General features: G+C 39.8%; 1 protein-coding gene and 1 long non-coding RNA gene across 5 annotated transcripts in view; one reads left to right on the top strand and one right to left on the bottom strand.

Annotated features, from left to right (window-relative positions):
- LOC105475799 (pleckstrin homology domain containing A8) overlaps nucleotides 1-23,735 on the bottom strand; it is a 137,357-nt gene that overhangs the window by 29,944 nt on the left and 83,678 nt on the right. For 2 of the 4 annotated variants that reach the window (XM_071094987.1, XM_011731317.2), the window contains exons 13-14: nucleotides 16,239-16,300; nucleotides 558-11,793 (exon numbers count right to left, since the gene is read on the bottom strand). The exons of 1 other annotated variant lie outside the window; for it this stretch is intronic. In XM_071094987.1, the coding sequence (XP_070951088.1) occupies nucleotides 11,596-11,793; nucleotides 16,239-16,300 (260 nt within the window). In that variant the 3' untranslated portion in view covers nucleotides 558-11,595. Of the gene's footprint in view, nucleotides 1-557; nucleotides 11,794-16,238; nucleotides 16,301-23,735 lie in introns of those variants that run through there. One more of the 4 variants, XM_024790902.2, reaches the window with a different exon arrangement.
- Nucleotides 224-21,014, top strand: LOC105475798 (uncharacterized). The gene is made up of 3 exons (XR_983666.3): nucleotides 224-309; nucleotides 15,222-15,498; nucleotides 20,877-21,014. It is a non-coding gene; the product is annotated as an uncharacterized lncRNA (long non-coding RNA).

The raw sequence follows: 23,735 nt of genomic DNA, 5'->3' as shown, positions 1-23,735 counted from the left end.
ACCAGTTTTTTTTCTACCAGCTCATCCATCATTGAGTTATTTGGTTCATCTTTCCTATCAAATGGTTTCCTTAAGAAGGCCACTTGGTGTTGTGTTCTGTTAACTTGACATTAGATTTGACGACTTGGTTGGCAATAATACATTTGAGTCATTCTTTTTTCCTACTCAGAACTTTGGAAATACTCCTCCATTGTTTCCTGTCACAGAATCTTGTGGAAAGGAAGTTTGAGGTCCCTTGGTGACTTGCTTTTTCTGCCTGAATGGTGAGGAATTGTTTCTTCATTCTTGAAGTTCAGGATCTTCATCAGGGTATGTTTTGGTGTCAAGTGTTTTCTGTTGGATTTCCTACAACATAGTGCACTCTTTTAATCTAAAGATTCCTTCCTTCGTTTCAGGAAAAATCTTTTGTATTTTATCTCCAGATACTTTTATAGTTCCTTTTTATTTTTGGTCATCAGTTACTCTTATGTCAGAATATCTCGATACTCCTACATTTATCCTTTCAGGAATTACTTGAATCCCTGTTTTTAAAATTCTTCATTCTCTGCATCATTTCAAGCCTTTTCTTCTGTTATCAATTCCATTTTCAACCATGTTTTTTGCTATTTCTAATACATTTATTTGTTCTATATTATTTTAGGCAAGTTTTCTTATCTCTGCCATCTGCCTTTTTATGTCATTCTGTTGTTTCACCAGTTCCTGAGTGCTTATTTTATTGAGTTCATGTTTTCTAAGTTCTCTGCGAGCACAACACACCTGTGGGAACTTTTGTTTCTTGGGCTAGCTGTTTCTCCATATTGGTTTCATCTGTTTCCCACTCCGCCCCATCCCCTTTCTGGCTGTAGCATACTCACATAGTTGCCAGGCCATCTTCCGTACATTTGCTCATCTTTAAGGTGAGCAGCTCTGTTAAGACCAGGTATTTGCCTTCATACAGTGTCGGTGTATTCTCCTTGACATATTTCCCATCTTGTTTGGCATCTATTTCTTTTGCCCTGTAGGCTTGTGTTCTATATACTTTCCGAACGGATAACACTGAAAATATTTAAGCACCAACATGTCACAGACATTGAGCAGACAGAACAGAGGTTGGTCATAGCTCTAGGCCACATGTTACTCCTGTAGTTGCTGGTCTGTAGGGTGGTCTGGAGTGGGGGGCTTCTTGTGAGAGGGGCTGGGGTGGCCAGAACAGCATGAGACACTTGGATAAGTGATTCTTTCCATTGTGGTGTGGAAGTATTTTGATATTTTAATAACCAGCACAGCCACATTAGTGTGTACCAGCCAAGTATGAGCCCAGCCTGTCCGTGTCTTTGTGTCTATATGGAGGAGGAAGGAGCTGTGTAGAGGCTTTTACTGGAGGACTGAACTCTGCTCTGTCTTCTGATACTTGCATTAAGTCCTGCACCAGAGTGAATTCTGAATGGAGAGAAGACATATCTACTGTATGTACAGGGGACACAGTCTTTGGAATGTGGGTTTGTCTCTTAATTCAGGGATGAGCTAGTTCCAGTCCTCTGTTTCACCCATCTCTCCCCAGCAAACTCCATCCCCAACCCACCCCCACCACACCCTACAACATCCCCACTCAAAGGAAGGAAGAGATAAAGATACTCATCCTGCCCCTATTCACCAGTCAACTTCTTTCCAAAACCTGAAATTTCAATGAGTATTCTGCATCTTGCCAATCCCCTCTAGCAGGTGGGATTAGGAGCTCTTCTTTCTTACCAGGAAAATCTGGTCTTTTTGTTTGACTGTCATCCTTTGAAGTTTAAGACATAAAAACAAGGTGGAGCTCCTTCCATTGCCTGGATGCTAGTGAATTTTTTAAACTGAGTTTTACTTTTTGAATTTTATTTAGTCTGGTTGTTCTTTAGGTTTAGCTTTAGGGGATGAAGTGACTGTGATCTGACCAAAATTATCCTGAAAGATCCCACAGTACAATTTTAAAGGACTAAACCAGCAGCTCTGGGGGTTCTCACTCTGGGCTGCAAATTAGAATCACTGGGGATATTTTAACATCAGTGACAGGCCACATTCCTAAGCCTGATTAAAGTGGTCTGGGAGATGCCCAGCTATAAGTGGCATATATATTTTTTCTTATTTGCTTGTTTTTTGAGTCCTTCCAGTGATTCTAATGCACAAACAGGGTGAGAACCATGAGCTGGACCTTGCATTCTAATCGTTCATAATTTGATATACATAAGCACCTATAAAATACAAACATTTTGCATGTGCATTAACAAAGACAAAATATAAAAAACACATAAATTATTTATACTCTGTGTGGTCAGTCGCTCAAAGTATTTCTTGAGCAGCCAAGGAAGCAGGAGGGAACAGAAGTGTATGGTTTTGCTTCAAAAATATTTTTATCTAGCTGGCTAACAGAACTAACACATCTGAAAGAATCACAAAGCACATGGTGGTGACGCCCAACTCTTAAGACAGTTTTGGAATTATACCACAGACAAGGAAGGCATTGTCAGGTGCGGGGCACATTGACATGAAGGTAAAGTTCATGATTTAATGAGAGATGTGGCTACGCCAATAACTAGAACCTAACACCAAAGAATTAGTCCAGTTACCTTGGAGTCACACTTCCCATCCCTAAGTTGTAATTCATAAAGTATCATTTAGAAATGCAGGGGATGTTTAGGGGTAAAATCCATAGCAGAGATTTATTGAGTCTGGGAAGATTTTGAGGGGTTTCCAGGAATAAGGATGAGAAAAGGGCATACCAAGTTTGTAAAGGGACTTAAAGCCTGGCATAGAGTCACAGGGAGCATTTTCAGGTTTGGAAGGCCATGACAGGTTTAAGAGCAGAGAATCCAGAGATCAAGCTGTAGCTGTGCACAGCACTGGGAGTATGGAGGCGGAGGCAGGCCTTGCTGTCACAGCAGGTATAGTGAGGAAGTGAGAGAAGAGTTCGGAGTGTCCGAATTTCTTGCCTGAGAGACTAGAACAATGGTGACTCAACTGACCTGGATGGAAAAGCTTTAGGTGCAACCAAGTTTGGCTTTGGGGTTTCAAGTGAAGGTAGGGTCTCTAAGGGATGGTCAGGAGGCAGGTGGGTCTGGATTGGAGCTCCGAGACCACAACCCAGGTGAGTGACCTGTGCCTGAAGTATAATTGAAGGGTTATCTGCAGGGAGGAGAGCAGAGAGCCAGGTGTAAATTAGGAACAAGGTGGAGAATCATCACATCTCCACAGAACTCTGGGGAAGTGGGTTGGTCACTGAAGTACAATGATCAGGGGAAGGGGAGGATGAGGGAATTCACTGTCTAAGGTGATCTCATAAAAGACTCTGAAGCAGGATTTGACTTCACAATATCTAAAATCCTTTCCCAACAAGCTGGACTCTCAAGCCAAAGCAAAAGGTCCTAAAACTGGCCATATACAAGTGTCAGCAAAGATGCGACAACTTTGTTCTCTGAGGACAATGCATTCATATAGCAGATCACCCCAAATGTGATCTGTGTCCTCAGTGCTGATGTCAGACCATCATCGTTCATCAATTCTCCATCAACCTGAACCACACTGCTCCAAAAGTGGTTATCTCCATTTCATGCCTCTGGAGAGGATGACAATAATGACAGTGGCAGGATGTGTGTGTCAATCCATGTGGACACACACACACAGGACATGTGCTCATATCATAAAAGAGCATCTCTTCTAACCTACCAACATGAGTGTAAGAAAAAAATATCAACTCTAGGGTCATTCTATTCCTTCTTGTTCTTTTGGTTTCTCTACTGCAGCACAGATGAGCACAGATCTTCCAGTGTGTCCAGGTTATCGTAGAGTGATGGTAGAACAGAAAATGCATCAGTACCTGCAGTTTCTGGAGTAATAGCAAGTGGCATGCACAGCCACACTCTGTTCTCCTTAGCTGGACCCTCATGACCACAAGGCAGCTGTACTCCTCTACCCACTGGAAGTTGGGACAGACATCCAAACACATTCTTTTTCTGAAACCAGCTCTGTTCATCCTCTAGACAGCAGTCCAACCGCCCCCGAAGGATACAGCTGAAGAACAGAAATGAACTCCCTTCATATACCTCCCATCTGAGCACACTCCTTCACCTAGGCACAGAGAGGCCAGAGGTAGATAGCTGGTCCTTACACAGCCTGCTCCAGCGGTACTGATGTTTCAGATTTATAAGAAGCCATTATGAGAAAGATCCTGGGGTTCAGTGGGGTACTGCTCATAACTTAGAATAAGCCCATACAGACTGGTCTGAAAGGCACTTCCTTTCTTACACAGTGAGGAAGACAGTGGTGTTTCAACATATCTCATTTGGATTTTGCTTTAAGATTTGCCTATATTCAGTGTGAAACAATGATAGAGGAGCTTGTCATAGTGATTGTCTCAAGGGATAGTGGCCTATTAAAATTCGTGCAAGTAAAAAGGTCAAGGCAGTGTATTGTAAAGGCACAGGTTTCTCAAGAAGAGAAACTTTAGGGCAAGGAACAAGGGCCTCCAGACAGCTGGAACTAGGAAAGGGAAGCCAGCCTTCAAGGAAACTTTGCTCGTGTCCCTGGCTACTACATGATTTTGCATCAGTGCTTCTCAGTGTGCCTATACCATCCTTCCTCTACACCAGCTTTTTCTTCTTCCTTCTCTTGCACATGGTGCAACATAGCCACCCCAGTCCCAACTCTACTTGACCCTTTCGCTCAAGCACCTACCACTCAACACTCCTGTGTCTCTCTTCTTTCAATCCCTCCCACTCTTAATTCTAATGGACTCTGCTGTTGTGTTTAAAGAGGCAGCTGGAGAGGGCTCAAGTGGGCAACAGTGGGAAGATTCCCTGAGAAGCAAGTGGACAGGACAGCTCTCCAATGCCAGTCATACATATCTGTAGGTATCCTAATATGCACAAACAAGTGTATGAGAGGCGAAACCTGACAGGTTAAACACTACTTTGGCATCAAGTGATTTAGGCAAAAAAGTGTCTGCTACTGATGTCATCTAATTAAGCACACAGCCACTGAAACATTATGCTTAGCAAATTAATCTACTAATTGTTCTGCATCTAGTGTCTCTGAAAACAGAATTAAACCAAGCCAAAGAACATAGCTACCTCTGAAAGGCGCAAGTCTTTCTTGAATGCTTAAAACACCCAGGGCAAGGCCATTCCAGAGGCCCTCTGATGCTTCAAAATCATCTTTTGTTTAGGTTTTAAGCAGTTTCATAAAAATTTTGGAGCTTGGGGCTGGGCACAGTGGCTCAAGTTGTAATCCCAACACATGGAGAGGCCGAGGTGGGTGGATCACTTGGGGCCAGAAGTTCGAGACCAGCCTGGGCAACATTGTGAAACTCCATCTCTACTAAAATTACAAGTCAGACATGGTAGCGCACGCCTGTAATCCCAGCTACTCAGGAGGCTGAGGCATGAGAATCCCTTGAACCCAGGAAGTGGAGACTGCAGTGAGCTGAGATTGTGCCATTGCACTCTAGCCTGGGCAACAGAGCAAGACTGTCTCAAAAAAAAAAAAAAAAAAAAAAATCATGTTGGAGTTTGGTTGCCTGGGTTTGTAGCCTGGCTTATTCCTCCTAGCTGTGGGATCTTAGGCAAGGGGCTTCCCCAATATATGCCTCAGTTTTCCCAGCTGTAACCTGAGGATAACAACAGTACCTGCCCTATGGAGTTATTAGGAGGATGAAATGTGCTTATATTTGTAAAGGGCTTAGGTTGATGCCCAGCAAGTCATGTGTGTTGCATAAATGAGACTTCTTATTGACATATTCAATTAGGCAGAAAACCACACAAAAATCTTTAAGAACTTAATACTTTAAAAATAAGTTTATTATAACTAACGAATATAAAATCTGACAGATATTTTCAAACATTTTTGCAAAAAAAGTAAAACCCTCCCCTTTCCCCCCTCCCTGCCAGATACAGAATAAGGACTTGGACAGAGAAACAATACAAATCTAAACATGAAACTGGCGCTCATCGGTTGGTCCCAAGAGGCTCCAACATATTATATTCTAAGTAAAGGTCCATTAAATTAAGAAGTTAACAAGCCACTTGACACTTTTATAGTTTAACTTGCTTTCTACTCTGATTATAATGCTCATTCAAAATGCTGAGAGACAAGAACAGGTAACGTTAATACTGCACGTGACAGATATTCAAAGTGCATAAATCTATGAAACCACAAACATTCATAAGAATACTAGGCATGGAATTAAACAGTGACTTAAAAAATTAATCCAAGGAAATCTATGTACATTTTAGCCTTTGGCATCTGGTCTATCATGTTTCTTCTTTATGTAGACATCAATTTGTTAAATCTATTAACCAGATTAAATTTATCTGACCACATTTCTCATCTGACAGATTGTCCACAGCCAATTTCACATGAGGTAGTTGGGCTGTTTAATGACATTCTAGTGAAATTCTCATGATACATGGGAATTATACATTAAACATGCCGTGGAACTGGCTCATAGCCTTCTAGGAAACAACAGAAGTACTTCTAGAGCATCCTTCCTATCAACACTGACTCCATATACACCTATAAACAGACATGTATACACAGGAGTCTGTGTGGGTAAGACTGACTTTGTAAGGGGTATCAGCCATCCCAAGGTGGTTTCTGTTTGTAAGGTACAGGGAGGAAATACTGACCACACTTTAAATATATGAAATATTTAGAACAAGCAGGATGTTATTCTTACATTCTCACATAGCTTAGCTGAAAACATTTGTTCACTCTGGAACAGAAGTGATTAATACGGGAAACAAAGAATTTTGAAGACTTTTGCATTGCAGAGTAGTGGTATTTTTTTCCTTTTAATTAAAGGCTATATAAAAACAGCAGAGGAGAAAGATCAATGCATGCATCAACTGTACCAGAGAGGCACTGTTAATGACTGTTTAATCATGCCCTGGAGTGCCTGAATGCAGCAGTGCAATGAGAAATCATGCAAATGGTCACTGTACACAGGACTATTGACTGTCTGAGACAGGATGGGAATTGGGAACATTTACAGGGAGGGTCTAGTAAACAGTATATTTATGGAATTGTTGAAAGAACTCCTAATGACCTTGTAATACAGATAAACAGTCTTAAAATACCATTAGACAGCTAGTGAATTGTTTTTTATGAAATGACTATGAAACCCCTGAGTAAGCAACTGCAGATTACAAAGGGACGTACAGAAGTAGAATGTACTTCTAACGAAAGCATTCTATATACAATTCATAGGAATACAAATTTACCATACATAATGAAGTTCGTGTGGAGACCTTACAAGATCACAGAGTATCTGAAGTCAGGCCCTCAAAGACCAAACACATTAGCTCAGCTAACAGAACAATGGCTGAAAATATATTTTACTTATAAATTCTACATCTAAAAATTTTAAAATTTAAAAAAGGTTGATTGATTAGCTTAAAAAAAGAAATGAAACATGAGGGAGAGCTGAATAGTTGTAAAACCTGTGACTAAAATCAGAAGCAACTGGTTTTAATCAGTGATTCAGAAATGCACCATTATATAACCAAGTTCTCATAGGACATGGTAGTTTGCTAGGAAAAAACTTAATTTTCTTCCAGAAAGTTCCCCAAATGCCTCACATCATCGTCTATTGCTCATGACCCTCTGACTCTACTGCCTTATCTGATATTTCTCCATATGTATGATTTTCACAATCAGATCAAGTTTCCTTAAAAAAAAACTCTTACTTCAGCTCCTCTTTCCCTCACTTCAAATTTAGTGGAGAAAAATGTACTTTACTTATTTGGTCCCTATCACATATTTTTAATTAAAAACACTTTTCTGAAAATATAAAGTTAAAAGCATCAACTTTTTGTTAATATACATGGAAAGTAATAACCAAAAGGAGAAGAGTGCAAATTTTCCAGCTGCACCCCTCTAATAATCATCTTTCCTAGGTGCCCCATGTCATGTCATTCACCGGCTTTCCAGCTACAAATGGGAATATGGGCTCCTTCTTAAGAAGCTCTTGCAGTCTGGAGGTGGGGAAACAGAATCCCCTCTGATCAGGCACCTAGCCCTGGGCTAAGTTGGTGCTAGATGCTCTACATATGTGCTAGAAGCTGCTCCTGAGAAATGGGGCAGAACAAACATAAGTGGGGGCAGATTTGGCGTGCTGATGGCAGTACTGCTGGCAATTTTCAGTAGCAAAGAAGAGAGAAAAGCAACAAGGCTGGACTATGAAGTTCAGAAATCCCTCATCATGGAATATGACATTGGGGGAAGTTTAATAATCAGAATGACATGCAAATAATGGTAAGAAGGTGCCTGAAGCCACTACTTATATATCCTAATGAGAACTACCCTTCAAAGTCAATGTCTTGGGCCCATAGGCCCAACATTCTGTGAGAGCTCCTCTTCTGGAACTCCCTTCAGAGCTACATCAAGAGCCAATGAGAAGATCATCTTCTCCTCATAGTTACAATTTGGTTTCACTCCCAAAAGGGATCTCTCCAATTTAACATTTTTCACCAGCATTAGCTATAAGGAATCTAGCTTGCTTTCAAAAGTCAAGAGACTTGCCATCATTGAAAATATTTTGTTTAATTCAACAAATACACCCTGATACCTACAAAGTGTAAACACTGGCTTTTACCATAGGGAGAAGTACAGGCACAATGAAATTGTGTGGAATTGTCTCATAAGGGGTTAGCCTAATGTTACTTATTTGTGTCTATAATACCTAACAGACCAATTTCCTTTTTCTTCCAGTTCTCTCTAAAGGTTATGCTAGAAAAATAATCCTAAAAATGCTTTGAGCAATGACAACAAGGTGATTACTCTGCCAACAAAATACTAGAGTTTTCTCACCTCCTCTCACAGCAATGGTGAAAGTAAACTTAGGTGTCCCAGAAGTCTTGGAGGGCAATGGAGAGAAAGCTTTAAATATCTTTTCTCATTGCCCCTTTCTTGCAAAGTGACTACACATCAGCACAAATTATGACTTTAACTACAACAGAGAGCAAATACTGTAGATGTAGGAGGAACCTCTGACTATGCCCAGATTCAGGTTAAGCTGAATTTACTGTTTAGTATTAGGTTCAATTTCTAATATTTTTATTTAAGGATCCTCAGTTCCTTAAGCAAACTTTTATACATCTTAAACTTTTATACATCTTAGGCAAACTTAATATGCTCCAGTGGGGAAAATACCTATTAAAAATATTACCCTCTTTCTACAGATGTGGAAAAAGGGTAATTGGAAAATGCAACTTATTCAAGCTATTCTGTCTGATCTGGTTTCTCAATGATCTCAGATAATATTAAGCCCCTCATTCTCAGCAAATTGAGTTGTGTACATCTAGGCACTACCTATACAAATGCAAAATGGCCATGCTGAGCAGCTTTCCTTTTGTGTGTATTCAGAGCTGGGGTGGCAAACCTGAGGTATTTTCAGACTGCTACCTCTCCAAGAGACCACAGAGTTCACCTCAGGTGGCAGGGAGCACCAGCAGCTGTTTAGAATGATCACGCTGCACAATTCTACCAACCACCTGGTATCATCCCCTCTAAATGGTACAATGCCTAAAACATCTTCATTCCAACTACAAGCAAAAACTGGCTGCTTTTTCTTTTTCCGTTTTAGGGGGCTATGTCAAGGGCAGGGACTATCCCCAAGTCCTGCCATCATATTCGTACTAATCAGAGAAGGAGATCTATACTCACTGCTCATGAGAGTGGGAGGGAAATAACACACACACACCCCTTGGCAAAATACAAAATAATCAACATCATTTTAATACCCCCCCTTTCTCCCTAGCCTTAAAACATGTGATACTGATTTTTGAAGTTTAAGTATTTTCCAGAAGTCTTTATGTGGGCAAAATACCTAATTAATCTGAGCTAAATAAATGTTGTTTAAAAACACACAAAGGCAAAACCAGTACCCCTCCCTACATAAACTTCTCTGACTAAAGAGAGAATTCCCTCCATCCTAGAGATCTGCAGCAGGAACAGGAACAGCATCATCTAGAGATGATGCTCAACTCAACCAAGCCCCTCAAAGGACCTTTGACCCTGGATAACTACCTTATGCTGGAACTTCCCTTCCTGTTACTAGAAGGAAGTAGCCTCTAATGGGGAAGGTACCCATGGCTTCTTTCCAATGCACATTCAAGGCAGCATGATCTACTGAGACTAGGGCCAGGGTTGGAGCATCACACTGTGCAGAAGAATGCCCACTCAACATTGTTTTATGAAATAATGTTTCTTAAGTTTTAAGAAGTTTAAGAAACTGTTTTCTTAAGTCTCACCTTTCAACTCTGACACTGTCCCAAAGCTTCTGAGATTGATAAACAGCTACATTTTGCCTGCTCTGCATTTTTGCTGATTAAACCGAGATTAATTGGTAAGCAGGTTCAGAGCCATGGCCCCTGAATGCAATGCAAAGGCCTACTGGCTGAGTGTCAATGCTGGCTCAATTAAGAATGCTGCTGAGTAAACCTGCTCCACTTCTCACTCTCCATTTAGCTATTTTATTTAAATGGCGGCCTATTCCTTTTTGGAAAAAAAGGACATATCATTTAGTTCTTGAAGAAAACTGGTAATTTTGTAAACTAGAATTTAATCTAGTTGCTTTTCAATACTGTGTGCAGAAGAATCACATGTGAAGTTTATCGAAATGCAGATTCCTATGTCCCACCACCTAGACTCTGGTTCTTTAGGTCAAAATAAGGCCTGGGAATCTGCTGTTTGAACAAGCACTCCATATGACTATGGTGAAGAGGCAGTCCAGGTCACAGTTGGAAATTAACTGGCTCCTCTGCTTAGAAACTATGTGACTGTGAACAGATCCCCCAACTTCTAAACCTTGCTTTTGAAGTGGGGTAATAATCCCTTTGAGTATCATTCCTTGTGATGTCCAATTGAGATAATGCATGGGGAACATGCTGGTAAATGGCAGGCAGTTGGGAGGTGTCATCTCAAATGACCTGTCCCGCCTCTCTCATATTCTCCCCTCCAACTTGGGGTGAGGGCACACCATTAATCTTCTCAGAGCAACGCATCTTCTTCGCCTCCCACAATTGCATTGTCACGTGAATGCCCTGAACATCCTTACTACACAGGCCCTTATCACTGACAGAGTTGCAATGAAGAGGGTCCACTGAAGAACATCTAGGAACAGCAAACTCTACACAGCTTCAACAAAGCAGCTTATACTACCTCCAAATGTCTAGTCTAAGTTGGCTGAAATACTGACTATGAATTATGGATTAATATGGGTTTTGTTGATTTTCAGCTTGGGTTTGGGTGGCCCATTAGAACTAAAATATAAAAACAATACAATACACAATAACAGCAAATTTGTTTGTTAAGTCTGCTCTTATAACTTGCTGTTCAAGTCTACAGCAGCTTATCATTTGGTTTCCAGTAGGCCTGCTGAACTGAAATATATAGCACCTTGATCTTTAAACAAAACACATACGCATTTTAAAAATTATAAAAGCACTGGGTTTTGCCTCCTCCTGTCCATCCCCCAAAGTGAAGGGGTTGGAGAGGGTTGAGGCTGTTGCTGGAAATTAAGTAGGGCAACAAAACACTTTAGCACTTTAATCCCTGAAGTTAGGAGGTGCTGCCCAGCAGCCATCATACCACCTCATCGGATTCCAGCCCGTGGACCTCGTATAAAGTGTCCAGTATGGCCAGCTGCTTCTCCATGGCAGGGAGGTAAAGGCTGAGGTCCCTCTGCATTCCAATACTGAAAGCTTCTTTCTGGTGGTCACCTTCCTTTATAGTTAACGCGGCCACAAAATCTTCATAGGATGGAGCTGCCCTTAAAGCTAACTGCAAAAGAATAACCCATGAGAATCTGCATCAAGTCTGTCTCTCACACACTTATTTTTATGCATGTGCACATGCACACACATACTTTCACACATACAAACAGCTGAGAAGAGCAAGAGTAAAGAAATATGACTACCCTTCTAATTTGTGGCTTCTCTAAAATTATGTTTCAAGGACCAATTCAAATAACTTTAAGGCTAGAAGAAACAAGTGTGTACTTGGGCCACCTTAAGGATAAATAATGCTATCACATCAGGGAATGCTGAGAGAGAGTCTGAGAAAAGCTCCCTTCTGATCCACAGTGTGATCCAGACTATTCCCCTCAGATCTTCAGAATCTATATGCATATTGCCATCATGGTCTTTATTCCCACATGGCCCGTCTTCCAGGGCATCTCATTCTCATATCTCATCTCTATATATTTCTTTGCATATCTTCTATTTTTCCCCCATATAACAATATTTCCTTTGTGCTCTTGAATGCTTTCTAGAAAGGAAGGGAGCTAACATTTGTTGTTTGCTTGTGCGCTGATGCTTTAACATAGTTTATTCTAGTTGATCTTTATAAGAACCCCGTAGAGTTTATATCTCTATTTTATATGTAAACGTCATACAGCTAATGAGTGCCAGGGCTAGGCTCTGAACTTGGATCATCTCTGTGTTTTTCAATCACACCACCATACTATGCCACTTCCCTAACAGATTTCCTAGGCATCTTATCCTTCTCTTCCTTTGCGGGCCAATATTCCGTAAGCTTGCTAAAATCTGTCTTCTGGTGTTCACTAGATCTCAGCAGAGGCTTTTTGGAGAATCTTGAATTATCATTCCACAGTTGCTTTCCTGATCTTCCTTATACTTTGAAAGTCTTTGAGAATCAGCCCTCCCCATTTTTGCAGTAAGAGAGTGACTGGCATTGTCATGCAGTGGCTAAAAAGCACAGACTTAGATGAAGCAGACCTGAACTTGAATCTCAGATCTTTCACATATTAGTTTGAGGAATTTATGCAAAGTGCTTAACTTCCTAGAATCTCAGTTTCCTTATTTACAGAAGAAGACTAATATCACTTTCCTTATTTTAAGGATTAATGGGATCTGTAGGAAGTATTTAGCCCACTGCCTGGCACATGATAAATACTTAGATAATGGTAAAAGTACAAGGGAGTAGGAAAACTGAAAATGAAGAGAAGGCAGTTATCCAAAAACGTAACAAAAGAAAATCTCCCAGAACTGGAGGATAGGAGTCTTCAGATTTAAAGACCTAACCAAGTGCTCAGCATAATGAGTGATAAAGACCAAAAGGGAGCATCATGAAATTTCAGAATGTGGGGATAAAGTAAACAATCTAAAACATCTTGAAAGGGACAAGGAACAGATTATATATAACAGAATAGGATTTTACAATAGTAATAGTGGAAGCTGGAGGACTAGAGAAGAATGTCTTCAAAATTTGGAGGGAAAATGTTTATTAACCTAGAATTCTACACTCAGCCATCAGCACTCTAGAAAAAAAAGGGGAGAACCAGTAATAGAGTTCAACTGTCCAGGCTGATTGAAGATGAAACCAAAAAGGTCAAATGAAGGCTAGTTAGTGACCAAGATGGAGGCAGCCACCTTGCCTGAAATGGATATCAGCTCAGTAGATAATTCAAAAATTAAAAAGTCACTATTTGGCTGATAAGTCAAATTCCTTGGATGTAAACAATGTTTCCCGCAGCAACTGAGATTAGTTAACATGAATTTGGCTCTGCAAGTTACCATGTTAGAAAACTTATAAACCTTCCGAAGTAGGCATGACTTGGAGAGTAATAGAGAGGGTGAAAGGGCCAATCTAGCTACAGACTCCTCTACTGATAAGGCTGTTGCCAAATGCATCACATAATCTATTTTCTTAAAAACCGGCACCTTTATTGGCAATAATATTTAAAGCCTTCAAGATGTTTTTACTCTACAACCTTGGGTATATTACCTCATCACTTTGTGTCTCAGGTTTCTCTGTCTACAAGCAGGGAAAATAATGGAATATATCTCAGGGTTATGAGACTTAGAAATTTATGTATGTCAAGCACTTAAAACAACATCTAGTGCATGTTAAGTGCTCAAAACTGTAAACTGTGGTTGTAGTTCTTAGTATTCGACACAGCAGTTCTACTTCTAGGAATTTATTTTGAGGAAATAAGAATTTTATTCAAAAATGCATATAAACAGATGCTGTTTTATTTCCAACCTGTTTTATTCTAAACTTAGAAGCAGCTTAAGTCTCTCACACAGAGGACTGAGCAAATAAATTATGATATCTCCATACTAGGGAAAATATTATACAGTCACTAAAAATAGTGTTTTTTTTGAAGACTCTTTTATGGCATTTAAAAATGATAATGATAGATTCTATTCAGTTGGGGGGGATATAAAATTATACAAGCTAAAGGTAGAAAAAATGTATATACACATACAGAGTAAGTATACAAAATAAAGATAATTATACACATATACTATATGCATGTATATATAAACATCTATATTATATTTAAGTATATAAAATAGGTCAATATTTAAAAGAATATGTAACTTAAGAAGCTAAGACGGTAAAACACAAAAATGTTAAAAAAGGAAAATATGGACAGTTTTAATTTCTTCCCTTTCTACCATGATTTCTAAAATTTTTTATGAGTCTAAATTAGCATAATAAAGTTATAAAGTCCTCTTAAAGACTTATGCTTTGCATCCATTAAAGTATAGGATAAAGGAAAAAAAGATTTATGCTGATAAGTTTTCTACTATAGCTGCATTCTTATTGACAATATCTCTGGGATCTTCAATATTTCAGGATTAAATTTTGCCTTCTATACTGAACCCTTCCCCCCACACTTGTTTTGGGGCAACTCAGGTGTCAGGCACAAGCTAGCAATCACAATATTCACTCAGGGAGATCAATGTACACAGTGAGCATCCATTGCCTAAGAACTCAGTAGAGGCCTCTCAGTGACTGTCTTCACTGCAGAGAGCTCTAATGGAGGTGAGCACTAGCACCTTGGAGATAACAGATCTGAATTTAGACCTAGGCTCTGACATAGCCTCACTCTAGTACGTGGGGACTGGAATTAATTGTTCTGAAAGTATAAAATAGTGGGAGTTAATCCTGAGAATTAATGAAGATAAAGAATATGAAAGTACCTGTTAGAGTGCCTGGTACACAACAAGTGCCAATAGCTACATGGAAGCAATTATGATTATTCAAGGTGTATTGAAGGTAAGTGTGAGCAGTCTGTAGCTTCATTTGGTCCAGCACCTATCCCAGTGAACAGTGAATGGGATATGGAGCTTTAATCTCCATGCTTTCAAAAAATATTTCATTTTCACTAGAATCTGATTTCTTGTGCTGTACATTCTTCCCACTTTACTGGCCTCCCTAATAAAGCATGACCCAAACAGTTCTTTCTTTAGGCAAATGATGCATCCTTTACATCCATAAAAGATACCATCTACAAGGCTACTTTATTCCCCAACCTTCCAAAGAATGTGAGTACCTTCTATGAGGCTTCCTGACATACAACTGCATGAGACTGCCTTTTCATGACCAGATTTGACTAAGACTGACCTTCTCCTGGATGGGAAGAATCAGAGTGTATTGCTGACGTAAAGGAGCCATCTACTTCTGCTATTTTATAAAGCAGGATAAGTGACCTCCCCAGGAGACTAGGAGTCTCAGGTTTGTGTTCTTCCTAGTTAAACATGCTGGGAAGAAGAGGGTGGTGGGTAATCAGAGCCAAAACATATGAATACAAAACACCTTCACGATGAAAATAACTGGCTAAGAAGAGATTTCTAGCCCTAGCCACTGGCACACCCAATACAGTTAATATTCAAAGACAAAATTCAATTAGGGAAAAAAAAAATCAACTAAGACCTAAGAATTAAAAGGAATGAATACAATGAGCAGCAGAGGGAGCTATTAGGTTGACTACATCACCTGAATGCATAATTTCCCTTCAATGATAAGTATTTAGGGTCACTGCTTCCTACCTACTTCTGCTAGGATACTTAAGCTTTTTACTACCTTATCAGAAAGGCAACCACTTATGAGGCAAATCTTCACAAGGTCATTGGAACTGGCTAGAGTAATTAGAATTGGCTAGGGTAAAGCATCAACTCTTTTATTCATATTTCTTTAACAGTCTTTGCTATTCTAGAAACTTTTTACTGCTGACATTTCCACACACCAAAGGCCTATAAATGTAAATGAAATAAATAACATTTTGTTCTTATCCTCAAAAACAAAGCAAACAAAAACACTATACACACATACACACACACGCACACAGACACACACACACTACCTTGTTTCTGACAATCGTAACTAGATAAATAACTGGATAAGAAGAGATTTCTAGCCCTAGCCACTGGCACACCCAATACAGTTAATAATAGGAGATAAGAAGGATCACTTACCGCAAAAACCCCTCGAACTACCCAGCCATGGTGTTGCCGCAATGTTTTACCATATGCGTTATCTTGAAAAGAAGAAAAACTCCATGAGGAACACTCTCATCAGAATTTGATGTGCTATTTGTATAATGTACTTTTTTGTTTGCTTGTTTGTTTTTAAAGAGACAGGGTCTTGCTTTGTCACCTAGGCTAGAGTGCAGTGGTGTGATAATAGTTGCAGCCTTGAACTCCTGTGCTCAAGTGATCCTCCTGCCTCAGCTCCTCGAGTAGCTAGGACTACAGGTGTGGATGACCACGCCCAGCTTACTGACTTTTAATTTTTTGTAGAGACGAGGTCTTGCAATGTTGCCCAGGCTGTTCTGGAACTCCTGGGCTAAGGCGATCCTCCCCCCTTGCCCTCCCAAAGCACTGGGACTACAAGTGTGCGCCACCGTGCTTGGCCATATTTGTATAATGCATAGTAGCACAATACTATTGGTATTTGGAAATTATGAAAAAAATCTAATTACAAGATTTTGGACCCCAAAAATGTAAAGCAGGAAAAAAATCTCAAAAAAAATTTTTTTTTTAAAGAAATGCAGATACTTCCACTCTTACTCTGGGTCCATCAATATATCTGAACTTCAGCTTATTATCGTGGTGGGAAAAGGTCAATACATATGAAGAAACAAAGAAGGAGGAAAGGATATTGAGAAATTGAGACAATACAATTAGAAATACTTTGAAATGTTTTGTGACCCTGAGCCAGTCCCTTAGCTGCCCTCTCTAACCATCTGTTTCCTCCTTTGTAAAATGATCTCTAAGGTTCTTTCCAATTTTAACATTCTATTCTGAGATACCAAATGTTTGTCCTAAATGACCCTATGACCCTGGATATACAGTATTAGAGCTAGAAACCTTCAAAAATATTTATGGAAAGAATGGCTTGAAGTTATTAAGCTAAAGTAATTGGTGAGAACTATATTAATAAAAGTCATTCATGTTTCATACTTTAATCTATAATTTTTGTCCCAATGTATTTTAAAAGGAGATTTTGAAACTGGCATATCATAATTTTAATTATGAAAAAAATCCCAAGAACCAGATGGATGCATTTTATGCAAAGGATGTGTTCCTGAAATTTGAATAATTCAATATATGCAAAATTCAAAACTGATTTCTCCACAGGATTAAATGCATTCTCAGGAAGCACAGATCTACATCACCATGATGCATTTTTATTTCAATGTTCCACTTTATTTCCTAAGCATCATCTCCAGTGGCAACAGAGCACTCATTTCTAAATTAACAGCACAGTGTACCATGGGGGCTATTTGACCTTCTTCATGTTTCTCCGTATCTAAATTCTATTCCAAGCGTATTTATTTTCATGTGCTAGTTTCAGCACAAGTACTACCACCATTTCATGAATGCTTAGTGTGACATTCTAAGGCTACAAAAATATTTTCAATTCTAACAAGAGAAGATGTTAAAATAACAGATAAAGAGACACTAAAACCACAAGTACAAGTTCCTATGCAGTGAAAAGCAATGTGGTTCACAGGACATTGTCAAGGGAAGTCAGGTATTTATTTGCATTTTACTGGCCAAAATGGCACTGCCATGTGGTTGCAGCTTCAACACAGTTTACAATTGAATCAAGCCTTCCAGTTTTGAAATTATGTCATTCTAGTCAACTTTACTTTAAAAATTGGAGTGAGGCTTTATTAATACTTTTAGTATATCCTACCATTTCAATTTTACATATTCAAATCTGCACAAAATGCAATTATGTTACATAAAATACATAATACATATTGCAATATATTTTATATAAAAGACTGTACATGTGAAATATAACAACAGATTCCTTTGGCTCTCTAAAGCTTAGGATATGTTGGAATGCCATTATCCAGTGTGTTAATGGTAAAGTAGAAGCAATAAGTGATAATTAATACATTCAAGTATGAAGAAGACTCTTAGAGCCTAAAGGAGAACCCAAAATTAAATTTAACTTTTTTCTTAGGAGAACAGTCTGAGTAAACTAGGGCATGGTCAAAGATATATGTCTTCAATGTAAACCAAACAAAACATAGGTGATTCTCTGTAAGAAGACATATGGCATCAAGGAAATTTCAGATGGTATACAAGACCTTAGTGAGGATATCCTGAGAAATGTGAAGAAAGGGGTTGCTGATTCACAAAGTGTATAGTACCGATGGGCAGAGAATACTAGGTACAGCCTCTGATAAAAACCAGCAAGACAACCAAATTTTCAACCATCTGAGCAGCCATCTGGGCTGGCAAGAGTGTACAGGTCCATGGAAAACATCCTGAGGTAAGTTATCAAGGTAAGATACTGCGAATCCTCTTTCTTGTGTTGGTATTCCAGGCAGGGCATCAAATGCCATTAGAAATAAAGAAATACCATTAAAATCTGCTGGTGGATATCTACCATGAACACCTGCTCTATTCAACAAGAATTCAGGGCAAGTCTACCACACAGTAGTATCTTTAGGTGATTTAAATTCAGTCAATTCCCTGTCCTCAAGAAGTTGATGGTTTATAGAAGAGCCAGTCGTGTAACAATCTTTATTGTATAAGTCAGTAACTGCTAGAGTACATATCTGTATGCAGTGCTACAGGAACAGCAAGAATGGAGAAACTAATTCAGCCTGGGCTGGTGGGGAGGCGTGTGGACACAAAAAATTCTCAGAAGGAATCCTGAAGGCTGGGTAGGGTAGAGAGCGGAGTGGTAGATGGTGCTGCAGACAGAGTGAGCATCACTGCGTTGTGAGAGGTCATGGCATGCTGGGCGATGGTGAGCAAAATTCATTGGATCTGAAGAACACCAAGGCTTGCAAACTGGGTTGGGCCAAATTGTGAGGACCTTTATCCATCATGTCAAAAATTATGATCTTCCACCTGAGGCATAGTGGAAGTTTTGAAAAATATAACATTTATTGCTTTTTTGGGGTTTCACGATGTCCGTTGTTGAAAATAAGGAAAATACTTTAAAAGGAGAGAGCTAAAGAAACGTATAATCCTTTCTCCCAGAGATAACCACAGTGGGCATTCTGGAAAAATATTCTTAGTTTTTTTCCCCTGTACAGAGAATATTACCTTCTTCTGTTAGCAAAGTCATGATCATTCTGATTCAGAATTGTGGTAGGGAAGTAACAAGTTGAAATTCACACTTCTTTACAGTCTGTAGCAAATAACAGCTGTACTGGTGCCTGACCCTCCAGCTCCAAGGCCCACCTGGCTGGACAGATTGCTTGTTTAAAAGAGCTCTGGGCCAGGCATGGTGGCTCACGCCTATAATCCCAGCACTTTGGGAGGCTGAGGCAGGTGGATCACAAGGTCAGGAGTTCAAGACCAGCCTGGACAAGATGGTGAAGCCCCGTCTCTACTAAAAATACAAAAATTAGCCAGGTGTGGTGGTGGGTAACTGTAATCCCAGCTACTCGGGAGACTGAGGCAGAGAACTGCTTGAACCTGGGAGGCGGAGGTTGCAGTGAGCCGAGGTCGTGCCACTGCAGTCCAGCAGCCAGGGCGACAGAGAGAGAGACTCTGTCTCAAAAAAAAAAAACTCTGGATTCGGTGTTATGCCAACCTCAGAGACCTTATACTTTTCCTATACATTGCCATTCAAGTTAACTATTCAAAAAAGCCTAGAAACTCTTTCCCATGCCCTCTTCTAAAAGACAACAAAAAGACAAGGAAGACAAAGGTGCTGTGAGTCCAAATAGCATGGGGAGCCTGGCTTAAGGATGGGAGAGTGTTTGTACAGCAGCACATCTGTCTTCCCATTGGCCCTAGTAGACAAAGCAGCTGTTCCTTGTTATGCTTATACCTTGCCAGAGGAGAGTTCCACCTGGCAAAATGTGGGCCAGATGATCTAATGGGAGAAGGTGTGTCAAAAGAATTTGGGCTGGGTCTTGACTGAGATCACTGCTGCAATTTATTTATTTATTTATTTATTTATTTATTTATTTATTTTTTTGAGACGGAGTCTCACGCTGTTGCCCAGGCTGGAGTGCAGTGGCGCGATCTCGGCTCACTGCAAGCTCCGCCTCCCGGGTTCCCGCCATTCTCCTGCCTCAGCCTCCTGAGTAGCTGAGACTACAGGCGCCCGCCACCGCGCCCGGCTAATTTTTTTGTATTTTTAGTAGAGACGGGGTTTCACTGTGGTCTCGATCTCCTGACCTTGTGATCCGCCCGCCTCGGCCTCCCAAAGTGCTGGGATTACAGGCTTGAGCCACCGCGCCCGGCCCACTGCTGCAATTTAAAACCAACAAATGAAATAAAAGTCATTAAAAAAAAAAAAAAAAAAAGACTTCCCAAAGTCCTTAGCTGACTTCTAGGCTGCAAATATCCCTGCCATGTGAGACTGGCTGCATTAAAATAAGATGAAGTCTAAGCCTGACCTATTTTGGTTACCTAGAGAAGACTAGATAATGAAATACATTAATCTTCACTATAATACCCATTCATTATCATCATGCATGTTCTATAATCTGGGAGTATTTTTGGCCTCTGAAAGACATAAATGATACCCTTCTCCCAGTTCTTTGAGATGTGTCAGTTCCCCAAAGACTGAGTCAAAATTTCTGAGTAGGAAGCCTTGACAATCACCTTGCCTAATTCTTTTCCTTTTAGAAATGAAGACATGGAAGACCCAGAAAGGTAGTGACTTGCCCAAGGTCACAAAGTTAAAAGCAATGAGACCTGGGGACACTCTTGTTGCATCACAACATTCTGTCAAAAAACTAGTATTTACTCTGTAAACAATGTAATAAAAATGAAAAATATGCCTTTTCCAATCGTTTTTCTGAAAGAATTAGCACCTTATTCTGGTTATGGAAACAGCACAGTTCTCATTCATTTACTATTAGTAACTCAGAAACTTGCTATCAGGTATTTAGAGATTATGCCTAAAGCTTTTATAGTAACTAAGAGAACAACCCTTCCATTACTGTTGGTGGACAACCATTCTGTCCAGGAACTTTGTATAGGAAAGTGTTTTTCTACTGTAAACCTATAATTGGTAAAGTTATTTGGCTTGTAGAGAAGACAAGAGAAATGTCAATCTAAGTCTTAAGAGAAAGCCTGGAAAGTAGATAACCAAAGCCAAAAAGGACGGAATTACTTACCAGGCTGAGGAAATGACAATCATAGCTCTGCAAATGTGCTTGACTAGACATTTCTGAGGCAAGAATTAGGAACTAGGAGATTTGAAAGCAGGTAGTCAAGTTTGGCAGGAGGCTGGTGGGAAACAGATAGGCACTGGGGAAGTGTGCTTGCCCTAAGGTCCTATGACTTCTAGAGAGAACGGTCCGGTAACTCAGAAAAGTAAGAATCTTCATCCGATAACTCATGTCTTTTTAAAGCATAGGTGGGCGAAAGAACAATGGACCAGAATATGGAGTCTAGAACAGATCTCTCTTTCTCTCTCAAAGTTGGTATTACACACAAGTGGGGAAAAGAACAGGTGATCCAATGAATGCTGCTAAGACAACTGGCTTTCTGATTGGAAATAATAAAATTATATCCCCACCTTACACCATTCACAAAAATAAATTCCAAGAAGATTAAAGACATAAATATGAAAGCAAACCTACAAAACTTTGAGAAGAAAATGTCAGAGAACATCTTTGTGACCTCAGGGGAAAAAGGGATTTCTTAAACAAGATATAAAAAATGCAAGCCATAAAGAAAGAATGACATGTTTGATTACATAAAAACTGAAATTTCTGTATACCAAAAGACACCATAAATAAAGAGCAAAGGTAAGCCACAGACTGATAGAAGACATTTTAACCCATAACTGAAGAAGATTAGACACTTTAGCCCATAACTGAAAAAGATTAATATCCAGCAAATAAAAAGAACTCCCAGGAGTCGATAAAGGAAACCTAAGAGAAAGGTGGTCAAAGTACATGAACAGGCAACTCACCAGAAGGAAATCAAATTGCCAATGAAGACAGGAAAAGCTGCTCAACCTTACTTGTTATCTAAGAACAAAAACTTTGGCAATATTCTATCATTTTACAGCCATCAGGCACAAATTTAAAAGGCTGACAATGACAAGTGCTAAAAAGAATGTGGAGTATTGGGAACTATCACTACTCTGCTGGTAATTATAGACTTTGGAGAGCAATTTGGCAATATCCAGTCATGTGGTTCAGCCATTCCAATTGTATTATGTACTACAGCAGCAGTTTCCAGTGCAGTCTCCAAACCAGCAGCCTCGGCATCACCTGGGAACTTGTTAGAAATGCAAAGTCTCAGCCTCACGTCAGACCTACAGAGCAATCTGTGTTTCAAGGAGCCTTCCAGGTGACGTTAATACAGGCTAGAGTTTGAGAACCACTGTTCTGGCAGCACAGCTTCTCAAGCAGTAAGGCCCCATGAATTACCAGTCTGTAGACAGCCAAAGCCCCTGGGCCAGTCCCTCTTAGCTATGAGAAGCCTCCTCCTTTTTCTGGTGTGCTCTCTGGACATAATTTTCCATGTGATAGAGAACACGTGTGAAAGGAACATGTACATTGTATAATTGCTTTTAACAGTGAAAATCTGTAATCAACTGTGTCCATTAACAGTATATTAGTTTTTCTAAACCGTGGTCTATTCATACAATGAAATGCTAAACAGCAAGGAAAAGGAATGAGCCAGGACTACAAGCGTCAACAGTGGCTAAAATCTGAAAACACTGAGTGAAGAAGGAAGAATGTATACAATATGATACCACATATACAAGTTTAAAACATGTAGTACAATACTAGACGCTGCTTATGGACACAAAAATATACAGTAAAAGTATAAAAACATGTATTACATAATGAACAACAGCAAATTCAGGATAATGATCTCTGGAAAACGATGGGAGTCACAGGATTAAGGGGTGACATGTAGGTACTTAACTGTATTGAACTATTTTTTCTATTAGGTCAAGTGGTAGATATTTGTTAAATGCCTGAATTATTTATAATTTTCTTTTCTGAGACAGAATCTTGGTTTGTCACCCAGGCTGGAGTGCAATGGTGCAAACATGGCTCACTGCAGCTTCAACGTCCCTGGCACAAGTGATCCTCCCACCTCAGGCCCCCAAGTAGCTAGAACTACAGGCTTGTGCCACCACACATGGCTAATTTTTGTATGTTTTGAGGAGATGGGGCTTTGCCATGTTCCCCAGGCTGGTCCAAACTCGGGAGCTCAAGTGATCTGCCTCCCTTGGCCTCTCAAAGCGCTGGGATTACAGCACTTGGGCATGTATTTTTAAAAACAGAGCTACTAGGAAAGTAACCTCTGAATTCTTCATAGTGACTAAGCTTAAGGTAAACTGAGTTGTATGGACAATAACAAGTGCAAAGAGATAAAACAAGTACCCAGAGATGCCCTTTGTTAACTTCAGGCACTGTTAAGACTAACGCTTGTGCTGCCAGCCAGTCCTGTCAGCGGAGGCATATGCTGCAAATGGCTCTGGAAAGAGTATAACAATTCACGTTCCATAGTATT

The sequence above is a fragment of the Macaca nemestrina genome, chromosome 4, assembly GCF_043159975.1.
Source record: "Macaca nemestrina isolate mMacNem1 chromosome 4, mMacNem.hap1, whole genome shotgun sequence".
Taxonomy (NCBI): domain Eukaryota; kingdom Metazoa; phylum Chordata; class Mammalia; order Primates; family Cercopithecidae; genus Macaca; species Macaca nemestrina.
This window is presented reverse-complemented; position numbering and strand designations above follow the sequence as displayed.